Below are 20,914 nucleotides of genomic sequence, written 5' to 3'. Positions count from 1 at the left end.
CTGTTTTGCTGACTTTTAGACTCTGCGCACTTTACCACTGCTAACCAGTGCTAAAGTGGATATGCTCTCTCCCTTTTTAAACATGGTAACTTTGGATCATACCTGATTGGACTATTTAATTTACTTAGAAGTCCTTAGTAATGTGCACTATATGTGCCTAAGGCCTGTAGATTAAATGCTACTAGTCGGCCTGCAGCACTGGTTGTGCCACCCACTTAAGTAGCCCCCTTAACCTTGTCTCAGGCTTGCCATTGCAAGGCCTGTGTTTGCAGTTTCACTACCACTTCGACTTGGCATTTAAAAGTACTTGCCAAGCCTAGAACTCCCCTTTTTCTACACATAAGTCACCCCTAATGTGTGCCCTAGGTAACCCCTAGAGCAGGGTGCTGTGTGGGTAAAAGGCAGGACATGTATCTGTGTAGTTATATGTCCTGGTAGTGTAAAACTCCTAAATTCGTTTTTACACTACTGTGAGGCCTGCTCCCTTCATAGGGTAACATTGGGGCTGCCCTCATACATTGTTGAAGTGGCAGCTGCTGATCTGAAAGGAGCAGGAAGGTCATATTTAGTATGGCCAGAATGGTAATACAAGATCCTGCTGACTGGTGAAGTCGGATTTAATATTACTATTATAGAAATGCCACTTTTAGAAAGTGAGCATTTCTTTGCACTTAAATCTTTCTGTGCCTTACAAGCCACGTCTGGCTGGGCTTGGTTGACAGCTCCTTGTGCATTCACTCAGACACACCCCAAACACAGGGTACTCCGCCTCGCTTGCATACATCTGCATTTTGAATGGGTCTTCCTGGGCTGGGAGGGTGGAGGGCCTGCTCTCACACAAAGGACTGCCACGCCCCCTACTGGGACCCTGGCAGACAGGATTGAACTGAAAAGGGACCTGGTGCACTTCTTAGCCACTCTTTGAAGTCTCCCCCACTTCAAAGGCACATTTGGGTATAAAACAGGGCCTCTGCCCTACCTCATGAGACACTTGCTGGAGAAGAAACCTGAACCAGAAACTACATCCTGCCAAGAAGAACTGCCTGGCTGCTCAAAGGACTCACCTGTCTGCTTTCTACAAAGGACTGCTGCCTTGCTGTTGGCCTGCTGCCTTGCTGAACTCTTGTCTGGCTGTGAAAGTGCTCTCCAAGGGCTTGGATAGAGCTTGCCTCCTGTTCCCTGAAGTCTCAGGACCAAAAAGACTTCTCTTTTTCACTTGGACGCTTCGTGCGCCGAAATTTCCGACGCACAGCTTGTTCCGTGGCGAGAAAAACACTGCACACCGACGTTGATTGACGCGACGCCTTCAGGCGACCGGAACTTCGACGCACGGCTTCGCAAGGACAACGCCGCCTGACTTCCAGAGGAGAAATCGACATGACGCCTGCCGTGAGAGCGAAACTTCAACGCCCAGCCCCGCAGAACAAGGCGCAGCCGGAAAACAAGCAGGAGAATCCACGCACAGACCCGGGACATCTGGTAATCCCTGCGATCCACAGAAAGAGACTGTCCGCGCGCCGGAAAACGGCGCACGACTTCCCCGCGTGGAAAATAACGCAAGTCCGTGTGTGCTGGGGAGAAATCGACGCACACACCATTTTCCCACGTATCTCTTCCTCTGCGGAGATTTGCCACTCCAAACCAGGTACTTTGTGCTTGAAAGAGACTTTGTTTGCTTTTTAAAGACTTAAGACACTTTATATCACTTTTCAGTGATATCTTTACAAATTCACATTGCAACTTTCTTCGTTTTGACCTACAATTATCCTGATAAATATTATATATTTTTCTAAACACTGTGTGGTGTATTTTTTGTGGTGCTATATGGTGGTATTGTATGATTTATTGCACAAATACTTTACACATTGCCTTCTAAGTTAAGCCTGACTGCTCGTGCCAAGCTACCAGAGGGTGGGCACAGGCTAATTTTGGATTGTGTGCGTCTTACCCTGACTAGAGTGAGGGTTCTTGCTTGGACAGAGGGTAACCTGACTGCCAACCAAAAACCCCATTTCTAACAGCAGGGTTTTTAGATTTTGAACAGTGCCTTGAGATGAGCATAGGACACTTGTTCACAGACGGTACTTGGAATGAAGTTGGAAGATTATTGAAATTATTACTACTGTTCTTTGGATAGGAACAACATTTGGCCAGCAGACATGTTTAAATCCACAACAGGGGGGGTTAAAGTTTATAATCCCATTTAAAATGTCATTTCTATGTGCCCCTTGTCACACAGTTTAACATTCTAAATACCAGGACATCAATCCCAAGACTGTTCTGTGGTCCTCTGACACCAAGCGAAGATGCTTATCTGTTCATCAAACAGGTTTCCAAAAAAACATTTAAAGCATCAAGACATTTGTGTTGCTGAGTACTCTGTGCTGTGAAATAACCTTAGGTGTCTGTTGTTCTCACTACATTTATACAAGCCTGTAGACCTATTGTGGCACCATTCAAGGCAAGGAGTAGTGTTTCCATATTCTAAGTCCCTTTTCTCACACACATGACTAGAGCATCAGTACCTTAATGTATGGTTAGGAGAGTAAGAGAGGGGACCTAGTCCATATGAATGCGACAAACCTGTTTGGGCCTCTACAGTAAGGGTTAGAAGCATATTGACTCCAGACTTATAGTTTACACTGCACAGACTCTGGAACACATTTTTTATTTTTTTTTCTCGTGGAGCATGGAGGCATCAATAAAGTAGATAAACCGTTAACTATCCCTCACACATTTTCAACCTGTTAGGTCCCAATCACCGTGCCAACAGTTAGACATGCACATCTCCTTTAAAGTAGTCCAGAAAAAGCCCACCATGCCGAGCAGCGGGAACCAAAGTGAGGAGTGGCCTGATAATGAAGCTTACCACTTTAGTCGGAGAGTGTCTTTTTCCTTTTATAGGGAATACAACTAGGGTTGTGAAAATTCCATGGGCACCTTCTCTCTGTGTTAGAGGAAGCCAATACAGTCTTTGGATTGATATCCTGGCATTTTGTGTGTTAAAGATATCCGACATAGTGCCAGGCATAATGAATTGGACACTTCTTCACCAGAGCAATGCTTAAAACTCAGGGAATGACTACATTTTCCTCCACTCTGCAGAAGACATCTGAGAGGGAACAGCCCACTGGAGATGACCACCCCTCCATCAAACGCTTAAAACGTTATATCAATGCCTGTGGGGTGCGAAAGAACTACAAGAAGCTCTTTGAAGGGCACCGCTCAGTGAAGTCCAAGGTTGCTGTACTAAAACAGGAACTGGAAGACCTTGGAGTGAAAGGTGAGCTGTTTAGAAGAGAATGGGAATTGATTTTGTTTGTTACACACTTAAGGCAATTCAGCTTTGTTTTTTCTTTTTTTTCCTGTTACTCCTGGGTCTGTACTCTCCCTTCTTATTCTTTTTCTCATCTGTGCCCTGGGCTCGGTAACTGGTATTTTGCAAATATGTTTTAATTGAGCTGTTTGCTGACAGATTGGTTGATGGCTTACTGTGTTAACATTCTGAAGAGAAATACTGTAATGCTGTTCCTACATTGGTAATGGGACTGTGTGTTTAGGATGATAGAACAGCAGAGTGTGTGAGACAGTTTCCACGCAGGGAGTAGCTGGCAGCCTTAACTCCTGGCTAGCTCACAGTGCCTCACCCAAACCTCCAAACCCACTGGGGTAAAAGGTAATTATGGCAACCTGAACATGACACTCAGAGTCCCTAGGAAAGCCATGGAAAGAGATTGTACCCCTTTCTTTCAGTTACTCATGCATGCCAAGGCGAGAGACACAAAGATGTGCAATAAGTTTTCCATAAATTTATTGAAACAGTTGCCATCTAGAATATATGGAGAAATGGCAACGATGATCAGGGAGATGAAAGCCAAGCAAGGTAATTACCATTACAGACATGGTAAAGATAAACAATCCAACCATGATATATGTGGTTCGAGGTGTTCTAGAGGTTCCTGCATAATCCTATGTCTATTTTGAGAGCATAGTGATTGTAACCCTCTTCCTGGCCCGATCTAAGGGATTAGCCCCAGCCCCACACCTGGACAGTGTGTCATTAATCAGCCTATGGTGTAGCTGGCAATTCTCTCAGCGAGCTGGAAGGTCCGGGCCATCCAAGCTGCATGTTGCGCAGTATGCGTTGCAGGATAGTTGTGTCCAGAATGTCCTCTGCCGTCCTTGGGTCAGTTGACGGTTTATATAATAAACCATGCCACATTAGGAATACAGGTCTGATGTAATGCTGTGTCTGGGTGGTAGAAGCGGTCTCCTGAATAGGCAACACAAACTAGCATATTGTGTACAGCATTCCATAGCCTTGAGCAAAACGTACACAGCACAAAGGCTGATTAAACAAGCAGCGTGTTCCTAGCAGCATGTTCCCTGCTTTCCTAGAATAAAAGCAAACTGATAATACATGTAAAAAGTATTTTGTAAAAGCAATCTTTCGAACAAGAATAAAATGTGAATAAAAACATAAGCTGTAAAACTAAGCTTAAACATGGGTGACAAACCCGGGTTCTAAAAGGATCCTGACGACACCCTCCTCTTGCCAGCACTGGAGTCAGATTCTAAAACCCATTAAAAATAAAAATAATCTAAAAACCTAAAGTCTTTCAAATGTCCACACCGACGAGCAACATACACTTCCAATCTGCTCTCGAAAGGGCACCAGAAGCAGTGGACCACAGACTGCACACAGTAGAACCATACTGGCCAGAAACACACTGACAAGTCCCTCCAACAGAGATACTCCAAAGTACTGCATCATGACGTAGTGAAGCCATTTTAGTGATCTTTGTGGGCATGTTATTTTAGCAACTAGGCCTGCCATCTGTGCCCTTTAGCCTAGTAACGTTTCATTATATTTCATTTTATTCTTTTAGAAAGGATCACATTTGTGGTGATATTTTATCTTGCTGTCCTTTTGCTTAGTCAAGTTTACACTTCTAAGCTCAACATTCTTTCACTCTGCTTTATTCAAAGCTGCAACAAGATAGGGTTGCCCCACAAAGTGGTACACTACATCTCTAACATTTCACTGAAACATACGTATTTTTACATGGGGACGCTTTTGTTAGAACATTAGCTGTTTTAATATAAAAACATCTTTCTGACCCCAGCATGTTCCAGTGAGATGACTACTACCGCATGCTGTCTGACTTCGCTAAAGCTTCTTGTGGAGACTGCTGGTCCCCTGGCCTATATGGAGATATTGTCTCAATAGACAACAAGATTCTCCACTACTGTCATACTCTGGTATGGGGATGATGTCTTTCAGCGGGTTCCTGAAGGACGGATTAGGGCTTATCCTACTGTGCTGTAACATAGAACATTAGTGGCATAGGTAGGAATCCGACATCTTGTATAGTGACAGCATGATGGTACTTTTCTAAAGTTTCACTTTTCTTGTCACCATTTTGCTTCTAGTATGTTTTTCATCCTAACTATTGCAGTTCATGTTATTTTATCTAGAAAGCAACTGATTCAGTAAATCATTTTGAACCATTACCTGCTTCTGTTTGTCTTTACATGTGTGACGTGAATGTAATTGAGAGAAAATGATGAGATCTGAGCCACCACGATTTCCCTGAGAAGTCAGTCATGCGCCCAGTTGCCGCAAGCCATCACTGCGGTTGCGCTTAGGTGAGATGCTGCTAGCTGGCTGGAAACCGATTAGGCCTGAGCTTGTCACATGGTGTGGCATCAAACTTAGTTCCCGACAATTCAGGTGATGTTGCTTCCTAAATCCAACAGCTTCATTGATACAATGTGAGCCAACTCAACCTGGACCCCCAATGTTTGGTCAGGCACTGATTTTAGAATCTTCCCGAGTATCTTTGTCTCACTACATGCCAAAAGCACTTCACTACTATATAGGGAGACGTCTGTGGTATTGAGGATTTCCTCCTTAGCTGGATAGTTAGTACCTATTCGATGGATGCTGTAGGTTGTTCAGGCTTAAACCTTAAAAAGATTAATCCCCATTTGGTGTCCTTATCTCTGAACAGATACATTTACAATGGCAACCCCTCAACTGGTGGTAATTGCAGTAAACATCCAACCTCGCATCACTGCTCATTTATTATGTAATGGCCTTACAGACTGGGGGGGGGGGGGGGTCCTGTTACCTTTTGTAGTTAAGGCTCATACAGCCTATAGGACAGGAACATTTTATTTTTTGGTCAATTTTCCAGCAGTTGATAGGAACACTAATACATTTCATCATTATACACCTGCTAATATACTTGCACAATACAGAGTAGACGCATATTTAGAGATGCATCTATCCTTTCAAGCCCACAATAACTGGCTTGATGGCACCCTACCCCCCTCACAATACCTTCATGTTAGGTTAGGTTCTCAGAGCAATGATGTTCCTACCTGGCCCTTATTGGCCACACACACACACCTCATCCTGATGCTGGTACCTTGGCGCTAGCTGAGGTTCTCCGGTTATACATTCAGCTTACCAGCGCAATTGCACACAGTCACAGCGGTATTAACCCTCCGACTCCACATTCAAATATGGGTGAGGTACCCGCAAACATGAAGAAATTCCATTCTGGTTAGCTCTTTGGATGCAATTAATGGGCAATTTTGCCACTGTGTCTTCAATAATATTAAGTAATCTTAAAAGGGAAGCAGTAGCACTAGTAGTGTGCATGCAGCTCTGGGACGTTCCAGTACAGGATGAAAAACGCGAGCTGCCAAAGATTATCACTGAGACCTACTCTAGTATTGGTCGGGGTAGTCTCAGAGCCAGAGCTGGTAAGCCACAATTGCAGGTAAATCCAGTAAGGATTGTCCCAAGCAAGCACTGGAGGGTTCTAAAAAAAACGCTGGGATAAACAAACACCTAAAAAAGGAAGGGGAGAATATCCACCTTCAGAGACCCTTTAAACCGCAATAAACTTGGAAATAGGGATAGTATAAAAACTCCGAATAGATATCAATCTAATGATACACGCCAATCTCGTTGCTCTCAGGACTCACCGGATAAACGTGGAGAGAGAGGTGGGCGGTCAGAGCAGCAAACTGAGTACTTGAAACTGAGAAAGGAGTCAAAACACTCATCAAAAGTTTCTGTTAAGAAAGAAGAGAAACTTTCCCATCAAAAATCTCAATTGAAAAAAAAATTAAGAAAGCAGTGATTTCTGCACGAAATGCCGCTGAGGATGAAAGCTGTACTGTAGAACAGGAAGTGGGCACTGGCCCTGCCGGACAGCGCAGCAGAGGTCAGAATAGTTCATCGGAATCTTCAAGAGCATCTCAAGGTGAAAGCAACTAACAACATTTTACAAGTTGAGACTGTGGACATGTGCTTCTCCACACCCGATAAGGTGTATAAACTGAAAATACAATTAGGAGACATTGAGCCTACAATTGATGCTATCTTTTGGGATCACATAACTACTATTTATCATATTTTATTGGCTGAAAAAGATTGGTCACCAGAATTTGTCTATAATCTCCCATATGGTAGGTGGTTATTAAACCATCTTTCTGGCCACTAGTTCCATTAAAGCTCAGGGAAGCTTGTGCTGTTGATTGGACGTTGGCGCAGGTACCCATGCTGTAACGTAACCATATAAGGTGGGCTAAAGATTCTCCCTACCATATAATAAATATATATTGAGTCCCAACCTCAACCTAATATCCAATCAAACATGAAGCTAAAGCGTCCATGAGACAAATACACATGCAGTTTGAGTGCTAGGGCGTAATTGAACCCTGTGTCTCACCAATGAACAACTCGTTATTCCCTGTAGCTAAAGTGGACCATTCATATGGAATAGTCTTAGACTACAGACCTTTAAATAGTCATACACGCACATTTGCCATTCAAAATGCATACAGCACTTATTAATAATATAGTGTGCAAAAAATACAAAACAACCTTGGAAATTTCCGGTGTTTCCTTCCAAAATATAGCACCTGAAAGTAGGGATTTAACAGGTTTTAGGGCTTTACTCTTACAAAAAAATGTTTTGCAGACTCCCACAGGGGTATAAAAAACGGTCCAGGATTGTTTTTAGCTTGTGTTACTTCAATTTTACACAACATTGACCCAGAGGCCTTGTCCTACGTAGATGATATCTACCTTACGGATGATCTTGTTCAACTTATAAGACGGGTGAGTCGCATTGTTGTGAGAATTGCTTAATTAGGCTACCAATTTTATTTCAATAAAACAGAAATAGCCTTCCTTAGTGTGTCCTATTTTTGGGATACAAATGATCAGACAAAGGCAAGAGCCTAGCTCCCCACTTTCTACCAAAGTGTGCACAATTGCAACCACTAAACACTATTAAAAAGCTCCAGTTTTTGTTGGGCTTTTTAAACTTTGGCAGAACTTACATTCCAGATTATGCACAGCGCATTAAACCACTATGACTTAATACTTCCTGATTTTTCAAGTAAGTATTGGACAGTTGAACACACATGCGTTCTTAGGTCATTTCAACAAGACATGCTTGCATTTAAAGACATACACGCAAAGGACAACAAAACACATTTGGTCATCCGTGTAATCGCTGGTGCCATTGGTTTCACCTATGCAACTTTCAATGAGGGTGATACGGTCCCTATAGCATACAAATCACATCCGTATTCTACAGCTGAATAACTCTTTGCTCCCACAGGAAAAATTGACTGCTGTTCAGATGGCTGTCATTCAAGAGAGACCTCTGGCCCAGGGGAAAACACATTATTGCTGTATCCAAATCCCAGTCCTCGAGGCTGTCACAAAAGCCAGCGTTTCTAACGCTAAGGCACTACTTCGACGTTGGATTCAATGGGCAACGTCTCTGACAGCCAGTGATGTTGATTGTTTTCGACCCTAACTTAGAAACTTAAGCATTTCTCCAGTATGAACAAGAATACCCAGTTCCAGCATACACTTTGCCTATTGAACAATATCATACAATCCTTTACACTGATGGTTCAGCTCAACCAGCAATAGGCACTAAACATCAATACTCTGCCGCCTGAGTGGGTGTGAGTGGCTACATGAAGGACGGTGAGTTTCATCCACAATATACTTACATGCAGACCTCTGGGAACTGCCCTGCACAATTAGCAGAGCTCAAGGCTCTGTTGATGGCACTGGAATACAAGTATCCAGGATAACTGATATTAATAGTCTGTGATTCGTCATAATGTGTCCACTCCTTCAATGAATAGCTTCATTACTTGCGCCAGAATGGATTCATAGATTCAAAAGGCAACACCATCAAACACAGACTACTGTGGGGGGGAAAGTAGCGGATCTAAAAAACGTTACCCATTGTCCATGTAGTTTCTACATTGAGGCACCCACATGTTGGACTACACGTTACAGGTATTACCTTGGCTGATGAAGCGGCTGAATCAGCAGTAGCTACAGCTTCTGTTGCTGCAATAACTCATTCACGGATGAGGTTGCATGATGAAACATTGGCTGCTGTGAAAGCAAGCCCATGCCAAAGGCATATCCTGCCAAATATTCCTACTGCATATCTAGCCTAAATACTACCCTAGTATCAATACCCAGGATGGGTGATCGTGTGATTTTCCCCAACCAAGACTAAAGACCTCAGCTGATTAAAGCTGCACATGCGTGAGTTGCTACTGCCCATGCTGGTGTGGCGGCTACTGTTTCTTTACTACAAGCATGTTACTGGGGGCCAGGTCTTTACAAACGGGCTAAGCAGTATGTTGTTTGCTGTGACATCTGTCAGCAAATAAAAGGATCCACTGTCAAACGCCCACCGCAGACATCCCTCTTAATGTCCAACAAACCTACGATGTGTGTACCTGGACCATTGTTGTCCGTTGACACCTGATAGTGCATACAAATACATCTTAGTCGCTGTCAACTCATGCTGCAGATTTTTATGGGTATGGCCACAATGCTCAGCTGATGCTCGAACTGTTATTAAAGATTTGCGAGTCTTTATCAGCACATATGCAGTTGCAGCTTTCCACTCTGACCAGGGCCCTGCTTTCACCTCAACTTTTTTTAAACATGAGGTGTTCGTTAGGGGTCCAACTGTACTATTTGCCTCCGTATCACCACGAGGGAAAACGTGTTCTGGAGTGAAGAAACCAAGACTTGAAGCAATCCTTAACAGTGAGTACGTTTGCTTAGTCACCTATATGAAGTTCAGAGAGCACTTAATAATCTGCCCAGAAGGTCCCTGGATGGGCGTACCACATATGAGGTCCTGTTTGGAACACAAATGTATGTTCCAGATCTTGATGATCCTGGCGCGGAGGCAGTAGATTTACCTTTTGACATAAACGAACATGTCACTGTCTTGCAGGACTTAGAATAGTTCAGTGACCACAACTCATCTACCTGTGCTGCCTCCTTGGGAATAAGGGATGCACCAATAATACCAACCGGCTGAATTCCAAAAGTTGGGGATCTAGTGCGCAAAAAGATTGCTGTGAAAAAATGAGTTTGTTCCTTATCATTCACTGTTTCCAATCCTGGGAATAAATGGTACCAGAACTGTTATTCTGCCACCGCTGCCTGGTTCCATAGAAAACAGCTTTGTCTCTATCTACAATGTAAATGTACACTATATGGCCGATCCTACACAACAGACCTAGAGGACTACTGGGTAGTCCCCGACTCCCTCTCACTACAGACCAGGATGTTCCTCTACAGGTTTTGAGCAGCAAAGCTGACACTTCTCGGAGCTTGGAGAGGGTAAAAAATTATCTTTCATTAGTACCACTAACTTCTGCAACAAGAAACATCCACAACAATGAGCAATTGTTCACATCAAAGGGATGGAATAAATGTACTATGAACCACCATGGGAGACTTCAGCCAGTTCTCCTCTTCCAAACACGGCTCTAGTTTTTGCAAGAACTGCTTCTGGATATTTTGCTGACCTCAGCGACTCTTTCACTGACTCATCTACCTCTACTGTAGCAAGACTGTGAAGAGCACGTAAGCTGATAAATAGTTCCACGAACGAATGAAATAGTTAATTGTGAAACAATCTGTGGCTCTTACTAACTGTACTTGCCTTCCATCTTTGGAGTAGGTTTGTCATTGTCTTTTTCTTATTAATAAATGATCATTACCTTCCTGAAAGCTCTGCAGTTGAACTGGTGGATGAGGTCCTAAAACCACATTTTTCCTCCCATGAGGTTCGTCGTGATTTGTCCCATGGGGATAAAGTATCTTTTGATATATGGCCTGACTGATATTTTTCAAATCCCATATGTATTTAAACCTTCAATGAATGATTTGATAAGAACTGGAGTTCTTTCTGATGATTGGTATATAAAAACAGTTGATTGTATGTTTCCTGAACTAGAGTATTTACTGTATTTGAAAGTGAAGATGTTTATCAATCAAAAGAAAATTGCTACAGAACATATCTCCATAATTATTATGGACATCATTTCATTCATAGAGCAAATACCCCAAAGACTGTTCATTGCACACAATAAGAACACTGTCTGACTCCGCCACTGGGAAGTTCTAAAACATGCTCTGAAAAGTTTTCATATTTTTCTGGGCACAATGTTAAAATGCTGAGTCATAATATTTTAAAATGCCTATAATGGAAATGCACAAGGTTTTATTGACTGATACAAAATTGATTTACTCTGATTTGTTTGTTTCCTGGTTGGCTATAGAAGTCTATGAATATTGGCTGAAGTTGATTGACTTAGAGTGTATAGGGAACTAAAAATTTGCAAATAAGGGGAAAGGAAGCTTTATTTAGAGCATGCCTGATACCTGTACAAATGATATTTTTAAAAGAAATTGTACAAAAGACAAGTTGTTTAGGCTTGGCAAAAATTACGAAATTGAATGCGCCCAGTATCCACGCGCCTGCTAAATTCTTTAAATGGCATAAATACATCAATGCAGCTGAAGATCAGCTCGATGGGTGGGTCCAAGATGGAGCATTCAACACATCATTTTCACTTCCTGGTGGGTAGTGATTGTGATCAGTGGACACAAATGGTTGTCATGCGCATTTTGTAAATTCCACAGTTTTAGAACAAATAGACCAGACCCTCGCTATGTGTCATTAGAACATTTGGGTCTAGTAACAACATACACTGTAGGGAAATTATGCCTGCAGTGATTAAAAAGTTCCTTGCTAGATGCTATTAAAGAACACCTCAGTCTCCTGTCTAAGAACATAGATTTGCAGGATTTCCTGCTAGGTCCCAGAAGACCATTTAGAAGGTGCTTCTTAAATGCAATTTATAATTAAATTTTGAAACTTTCCCAGCAAGAAGCCACTGCCCGGTTAAGGTAAATAGATCAGGAAGATATTAGGATTAACCCCTTGTCCGACCACATATGCACTTTAAACAGCGTTTAATCTGCAATATGCATTGTACAAAGTGACATCATTTTTACAACATGGACAGAGCCAGCTTGGGTCCATTGAGTTGGGATGAGCACTACAAACATTAAAATCTAGTCATGTTCCCTGGCAGCACATTAGCACACTGGACAACGTTTCTGCATTTAATTTGACACAACAACAACAAATGATGACTAAGAAGGAAGCAGCTTATGCTATGCTAAACATCAAAAAGTTGCCTTTTACTGTGGCCAAATTACCATCTGCTGAATGGTTAATACGTGGGGCTATCAGCCTGCCTATTTCAGCACTGCAGTTCACATATTGCTTAAACACATTCCTGTGAGCAGATATGAAAGGTTAGGGGATAGTTTCATGCATGAGGTGTGGGAGCTACCCTTTTTGCACAACTGTCTTAATGACATAAAAGAGGTCTTTCATAGTGACAGCAAATGCAAGACTGCTGTGAGGAATTCAGTGGTTTGTAAGCAGCTGTCCTTGCTTTGGCAGCCACTTTAGCTTTGCTATCTGAAGGGAGTTCCAGTCCTCTTGATTAGACCAGTGTTCCAAGTGTTCTCTAACAGAAGCGATGTGCTTCTTAATAGTGAGAGCTGTTGCAGAATGCGGGCCACAGTTGCTTATGTAGTTTGGTCTCCCAAATTGTCACCTGTTACTGTAACTTTCTCGCCCCTACCCCCACGCAAAAGACAAAAGTAGCAGACATTTGGTCTCATATCGCTACTTCCGATGTGAATTTTGTCAAGTCAAGTAGACTAAAAGCTCTATTGTTTCAAAAACAAGTGGCGCTCACATCCCCAAGCGAGACCTATGCGCTCCAAGTGGTGAGGTCATCTGTGAGATTCAGTTCTTTTTAAATACAAACTTTCCAAAACACTTTGGTGAAGTCGTGGGACAGATTTTTAACGCGTCCAGTACTACAGGGATTGTACATTTCTTAAAGGCTGTTTGGTTCTGGTTTCGTCAGCACCTTCTCTATATTTGGCTTAATACCTTTAGCTATACACTCGATATTCTGTGGTATTTTCAGGGGAGTTCCAGTTACTTTGGCTATAATAAGTGGCATCTTGCTGTTTTATATTCGCAATGGCTGTCTCATCGCAACAAGAAGAACTGATGGCGCCACCACCAGCGCAACTGTTGTAAACGCATGATGCAGCATTTCAGAACACCAGCCCTGGAAGAACTGGAGTGTAACTGGGCTCTGTTATTTAGACCAGTTTTGGGTTGTGTGCCATCTGTGTTTCGGTACCTATGGTGCCAGTTTGAATATGCGCTGGAAGTTTCTTTCTACGGGGCGCTTACTTTTATTGGACACTGATCTGTTAATGATCTTGCTAAGGGCTCGTTACCAGACATGCGCGTTGAGGGTACGTTTGCTACGGGAAGCCACTTATAAGCTGCCCTTTGTGGATTGTGCAGCTCATCTCAATATCGGACACAACACAGAATGCTGCTGCCTCTGCTAGAGCTCAGACAGTGGAACATGAGTGCTCTTTGGTTTTCCTTGGCACCGATCTGATCACATTACCACCTGCTGAACCTGAATATTTCCTTGCTTCAATTGTCCCGGCTGTGATTGGAGATTTTGAAATTGACACAGACTTTCAATATTCGGTTTTATTGGCGCCACTGCTAAAATTTCAAATTGTCTGTTTCAATTTTTTTCAGAATTACCTGCTTGAGTATGTTTTGACTTGTATCAGTTGGCATATGTACATATGTTTTTAATGACTCGATTTTAGTTGATTTTAACTTCGTTACTAGGCTGCTTTACCACTTCCGAACCAACAAGGGGAGGGTGTAGTGAAGCCATTTTAATGATGTTTGTGGGTACATTTTTTAAGCAACTAGGTCTGCTGTCTCTAACCTTTAGTTAGTAATGTTTGATTTTATTTTCATTTGTGGTGATATTTTATTTTCCTTTATCTTGCTGTCTTTTTGCTTGGGAAAGCATTTATATTTCTTTAACACAGCATTGTTTTACTCTGTGCTTTATTCAAGGTTGCCACAAGATAAGGTTGTGTCTCTAATATTTAATAGAAACATACGTATTTTTACATGGGGACACTTTTCTCAGAACACTAGCTGTTTTATTATAAAAACATCTGTGTACCCCCGGCATGCTAGAGGGAGGTTCCAGTCAGATGACTACTACTGCATTCTGTCTGACTTTGCTAAAGCTGCTTGCTGAGACTGCTGGTCCCCTGGCCTATATAGGGATGTTGTCTTAATAGACAACAGGATTGTCCACTACTGTCCTACTCTGGTTCGGGGGGATGATGTCTTCCTGGGGGTTCCTGAACGGCGGATTAGGGCTTATCCTGCTGTGCTCTGACATAGAACACAAGTGGCGTGGGTAGTAATCACACATCTTGTATAGTGACATTATGGTGGGACTTACATTGTGTTTCACTCTTCTTGTCACCATTTTGCTTCCAGTATGTTTTGTCATCCTAATTATTGCAGTTTATGCTATCTTATCTAGGACACAGCTGACTCAATAAATCTTATTGCACCATTTTCTGCTTCTGTTTGTCTTTGCATGTGTGAGACAAATGTAACTGAGAGAAAAGGGTGAGATCTGATCTGATCCACCATGATTTCCCTGAGAAGTCACAATGTCATGTGTCTGATTGCCACAAACCGACCCTGCTCTTGGACATTCGTGAGGCACTGCTAGCTGGTCGGAAAGCAATTAGGCCGACAGTTGTTGCATGGTGTAGGATCGAACCCAGTTCCCTACAATTCATGTGATGCTGCCGCTCAAATCTAGCAGCCTCATAGGTACAATGAGAGCCAGTGCGATCACAACATAGTTGGTTGGGTGGTAATTCCATCACCCTCTGGCTTTCAGATGGCCATCCATTGTGGAGCATAAATAGCAATAGCAAAATACCACCAATTAATGCCATTACAAGCAGTATGCCCCCAAAACATACTGGTAAATTATGAATGGACGAATTATGGTATTGCACCAAAGACAATCTGGAATATGCTTACAAAGCCAGCCTCTATTGCCTTAAATGTGTACAACCCTGCGGTGTTAGAAGCATTGAAAATGAAACTCACAAGTTCACCTAAGTGCCTTTGGAAGTTGGTATTTAAGAGGGATTATATCTCCACTGATGACCTTGATACTTGTAGGTCACAAATTTCATGGGCATATGTGAGTGCTAAATTTTTTTGGAACAATAATATTTTCAGCCTGCTCTGCTTGTCAACTTTGACATTGAAAGTAGCAATGGAAGGCCACAAATCCACCACTCTAATCTCCTGCTAGGGTGTGTGTGTGTGTAGAAATGTGTTATTTTCACACTCACCCCCAGCATCATTATTTGAGAGAAAGGAATTTACATATGGGACACCTGCTATCATCCCACAGCAGCCTTGACCACTCAGCATCCATTTGAAAGTAGCTAAAACACCGTGCAAATCAAAGTAGCAGGCTAAATTAGCCACAGACTCCTCACATATGTCATGCAGTGTCACCAGTTTACAAATCATTGAATGGCTTGCACAAGTTTCAAAATCACTACTGCTAAGAAAAACTTCACTTTCCCTACTGATAGATGTGTAATTGAAAGGCAGTTCCCATACCTCATGAATAAAGCTGTACCCTAAACCTTCAAACCTGCCCACCGGAAAATGTTTCAAACGTGAAGTAAATTGAAAAGCTGATATTGGCAAGGTGATTGCTCCATGTACTAACCACACTGATGACGGTGTTTCAGCCATTGTAAAAGGCAACTTTTCTAATGTTTCCATACTCAGCATTTTATATGTTGCATTGTTCTTTGCCATTATCTGTTGTTTACATGTTAGGTTGAATGGTGCCCTTAATAATAACAGAACGTTTGCCCATAATTTGCGAACTTCACATACATGTCTTCATTTTCAAATAGAGTATAATATTTGAGTTCAGCGAACATTAAATCATTCATTTTCATCCCCAATCATCAGCCACATCACCAGATATTATATAATTCATAGACATTTTAAAAACATATGGAATTTGAATATTCTTTGTAGGGTCAAATATCATATGGAATTAAATACCAAACATTCCCATAAGGAACTGGAACAGCACAAATGTTCACAAGGGACAAGTCTCTTCACACTTAGTGGGGAGGGAAGCGAGGCTTCAAAATTCAACCGTAGAGCATTCAGGAAGATAATGCCTATGCATAAGCATAAAGAAAACTGACACAAATCTATTAAACAGGAAAAGGCAAGTAGTGTTAGTGTAATCCACAAGTAGGATCATGGGTGAATCAGAGAAGTGTGTTTAAGCAGTTGAAAAGCTTGCGTACACCATGAAGAGAAGTTGTTGATGACTTCTCTTCAGAATCACAACTATGTCTGCAAAGTATTCAGAAGTAGTCTGTGTGGAGACGGGAGCCACTACAGGTAAAAGAGAATTGGTAGACGCTTGTAATGGTGGTTCATCGTAAACAACTGAGATGTGGTAGAGAACTGTAGGTTTGCACCTGGAATATCTCTGGTACTTGTAGTGGTAAATTAAATTAACTGAAGTTCATTCTCCTCCTTCCCCAACCTAAGGGAAACAATTTCAGTGTTGTTTCATGCTTGAAGAGGTATTTCCTGTTTGGTGGTGAGAGGGAACAACCCAGGAATCCTCTAGATCTACTGTGCAGCATCAGCCACATGATGCAATTTGACTTGATCAATGGGTACAAAGGTCTGTCTTTACAACCAGTAAACAGTGGTAAAATCACTGTTCTGGTACCTTGGATTTTGAGTACTGGCACCAGTTCTCAGTATGATGGAGCACACTCCTTTTTCATATGAATCTTGTCTCGAAATAGATTCCGAACATTTGGAATGCAGCCTGTGGATGTTGGTGAATACCTCATTCCCAAAGTGGCGACTTGTGTAGTAGAACATTCATCTCAGAAGTGTTGTAATTCCTGAAGACAGTGAGACATATGTCAAAGGAAGTTTTCTGCCGCCCACTACACCAGGGCTATCAAGATCTGGGACAAACATTGGAATGCCAAACCGGACTTTATAAGGGGTACGGCCACCTAAAGATCTTCTAGGCAGAATATTTAATGCTCTGTGTACCCCATAGGAATGGATCCAGGTACGACCGGAACCTAATACTCTGATAAGGATTGCTTTAAGTCTCATTTCTTTCTTTCCACTATCGAATTTCCCTCAAGATGAAAGGGAGAATAATAATGTACCGCTACACCTGGGGTTTCCATGGTATCCCTGTAAGTTTTTGAGGCAAAGACAAGGTCTTGGTCCAAATGGAATGCAGCAACTGCATATGTCCTGATGAAGACTGGCAAATCTTTAATAACAGTGTGAGTGTCAGTCGGTCATGGTGGCCACACCCAGAAGAAACTGGAGCAAGAATCTACTCCCAAGTAGAATGTATTTGTATGCACCATCTGAATTTAAAGGAGAACAATGATCCAGGTACACACACTGAATAGGCTTACAAGGCACTAAGAGGGGGTGTCTGCGGTGGGTGCTTAACGATGGAACACTTACTTTCCTGGCAGATATCACAACTAAGGACATACTGCTGTGTCTGTTTGTACAGACCATGCCACCCACAGCATTTTTGTAGCAAGGAAATTGTAGCCACCACACCAGCAGAAGCAACACCCTAATTTGCTGCTTTGATTAGTTCTAGCCTACTGTCGTGGTTGGGTATAGCACAGTCACCCACCCTGGAATTGTTACATAAGCAGTTTTGGGGCACTTATGTGGTAGGAATATTTTGCTGGACATGCTTTTGGTAAAGGGTTGCTGCCACCCGAGGCATTCACAGCAGTCAATATGTCTTCACTCACCCTTGTATGAGAATAAGTAATCGCATCTACAGTTTCAGTGCTACTGCAGAGTTGGCTGCTTTGTCAGCCAGTGAATTCCCCACAACGTGTATTTCAATACGTTGATGGCCCAATGTGTGTATTACATAAGCTCCTGGCAGTCTGTGTTTTAGCTCTGCCACCTTCCCCCAGAGCATTTTATGCTTGATGTTGTTTCCTTTGGAGTATTCAGATCTGTTAAGGCACCACAAATGCAGATTTTGACTGAAAAACTGAACACAGTAGTACGAATCACACACAATAATTGTTGGGAATTCAGGATCTGTGTGCCAAAGTCAGTGCTTTAAATTCAGCTAGTTGAGCAGTGCAATTTCCTAGGGACTGCGTAAATGTTTTTTGAGGGTGAAATTCTCCATCCCTCATTCGATAGATGGTTGCAGAAGCCGCGGAATATGGACGTTTAGTACGTGCAGCACGTTGAGCTAAGCCATCAGTGTAAATAATATATTTATAGTGATCTAGTGGTATGATGTTAGGGGGCATGGGGTGCTCAAGTTCGTATTGGAGAAATTCATGAGTTTTCAGTTTACATCAAACACATAGTCTACATCAGTGGTGGTCAAGGATGTGGTCCATTGTATCCATTGTGGATGTAAGGCTTGTGCCTTTGGAGCGTTAGCCCTTATGACTGACTCTAAGGCAGGTACTGGGATCATGACAATAATGCGCTTTTCCTAAACCAGTGTTTTTTCCTTAATGACAGCCACCTGTACTGCAGTCAGTATTTTTTCAGTCAATGCAAATTGCATTTCAGCATTGGAATATAAATGTGACTTACATGCAGTCATCACTATGTTACCGTAACTGAATGTGATATAGGTAAAGACAATAGCACCCGTCATTACCCAGATGATTAAGCCACCCCCGTGTTTGTAAGTGTTTTGTTTCAAGCGTGTCAGTCTGTAGTGTCCTGAGTATTTGTGTGCGTTGTGGTGTCCAATGTTTACTTGAAAAAGCTAGATGAATTAAGTCATATAGTGATTTAATGCTTTGTGCATAATCGTGTATATAGATTCTAACAAAATTAAAAAATCCTAAGAAGGATTTCAGTTTTTATTGGAGTTCGGTGGTTGCAGTTGTGCACACTTCTCTAGGAAGTGTGGTGCCAGACGTCCCCTCGTTTGAAAGCTTGTATTCCAAAAACAGGACACTAAAACTAAGTTAAAACAGGTGTGGCCATCCCAGGTCGTTAAAAAAAAAGGGTCCTTATGACAATATTCGGAGTGCAGAGGATGAGGCTGTAACTGAGTGCTTGTCCATGCGGGGACTAATGAAAGATTTGAGTGCAACGTGGCACTAATCGTAGGTAAACAATGACTTTTAGGGGAGCATCACATGGCCATTGTGAAAGAGAAAATTTTGTCTCCTGACAATTAACAGAAAAATAAGAAAGGAGAAGGAGAGCCACAAGAGTGGGTAAACACACAAGCTTTATTCAGTCATAAAACCATCAAAGCAAATAACCATAGCACTCCATATAATTACAAAGTTAGATTCAAAAGATACATAGAAAAAATGAATATAATCGTACAGTACTGACAGTAAAAATTAATTGTCCTTGCCCTAAAACATACATATTTCTGATGGATACAACTACCTGTGGATTCCTCACCTCATGAATACTCCCATGGCGCCAGCATTCGACGGAAATCTTCTTACTAGTCTCTGCACGTCGACGAGGACGTCACTGTCGCCCACGCGACGCCGTCTGACGTCATACAGGCAATAAGAGGTCCTCGACGACGTGCGGACGTCAGTTCCCTTTTTTCCGTGCATTCGAAACGGTTATCTTCGAGGGAGCAACTGTTACTCTTGCGGTTACAGTGTATATCTTGCTGCGTAGTCTTTCGCTGTGGAAATAATGTCGCAGAGAAAGTCTGGATTTAAGCCTTGTCGTGAGTGTGGAGGCAAGATGTCGGTGACTGATCCTCATTCCGATTGCCTTTGGTGTTTGAGCTCCGACCACGACGTCTCGACTTGTGATTCATGTCAGCACATGAATCCAAAGGCTCTTAAAGAACGTGAGGCGAAGCTGTTTATGGCCAAGTCAAAGGAGAAGCATCACAAGAAGTCTTCTCCAAGACATCGGCGTCATCGAGACTCCCGGCGCCGTAGAGAATCTCGGCGTCATTCAAGGGAGGCTCGTTCCAGGTCTCCGGATCGGCGCCGAAGAACATGGGAGGTCAGCCCCACGGTTACGCCGCATCCTTCGACGCCGTTGCCTTCTCCGGCGTCTCCAACTTCACCTGGACAGGCGTCGGTGATTGAGGTATTGGAGCCTCAAGTGTTTTCTCCGGCGCAGACGCCGAGGCCGGCATCGGGGTCGCCTCCGAGACAGGCACCCCAGTATCCGGCTTTTCCCACCCCTGGAGCCGATAGTTCCGCATTCTTGAATGCGATGTATGCCATCTTCCAACAGATGGCTCCAGGGGGTGCTCCGGCTGGGCCTTTGGCCTTTTCTTTGGGTGATCCTGCGCCTCTTCGGCCGGCACCCTTTATGCCCTTTCTCCCGTTTGGGAACGTGGGCTCGGCGCCAGTGTCGGCGCCGGTGGCCGCTCCGGTGGCTTCGGAAGGATTGGCCCCAGGGATTTCCATCCCGTCGACGTCGAGATTTCGGCCTGTGACTCCGGTGGGTCCATCCGTTTCAACTGCTCTTCAGTCGGCGCCGAAGTTACCTGTGGCGCCGGATGCGGCGTC

General features: G+C 42.9%; 1 protein-coding gene across 1 annotated transcript in view; it reads left to right on the top strand.

The window, feature by feature from the left end:
- HIRIP3 (HIRA interacting protein 3) overlaps window positions 1-20,914 on the top strand; it is an 87,777-nt gene that overhangs the window by 42,479 nt on the left and 24,384 nt on the right. Inside the window, exon 5 of the mRNA XM_069244119.1 lies at window positions 3,106-3,283. Within this exon, the coding sequence (XP_069100220.1) occupies window positions 3,106-3,283 (178 nt within the window). The remainder of the gene's footprint in view (window positions 1-3,105; window positions 3,284-20,914) is intronic.

The sequence above is a fragment of the Pleurodeles waltl genome, chromosome 7 (genome assembly GCF_031143425.1).
Source record: "Pleurodeles waltl isolate 20211129_DDA chromosome 7, aPleWal1.hap1.20221129, whole genome shotgun sequence".
In the NCBI taxonomy this organism is placed as follows: Eukaryota; Metazoa; Chordata; class Amphibia; order Caudata; family Salamandridae; genus Pleurodeles; species Pleurodeles waltl.
The sequence above is the reverse complement of the archived record's forward strand: the minus strand, read 5'-3'. Positions and strand labels throughout refer to the sequence as shown.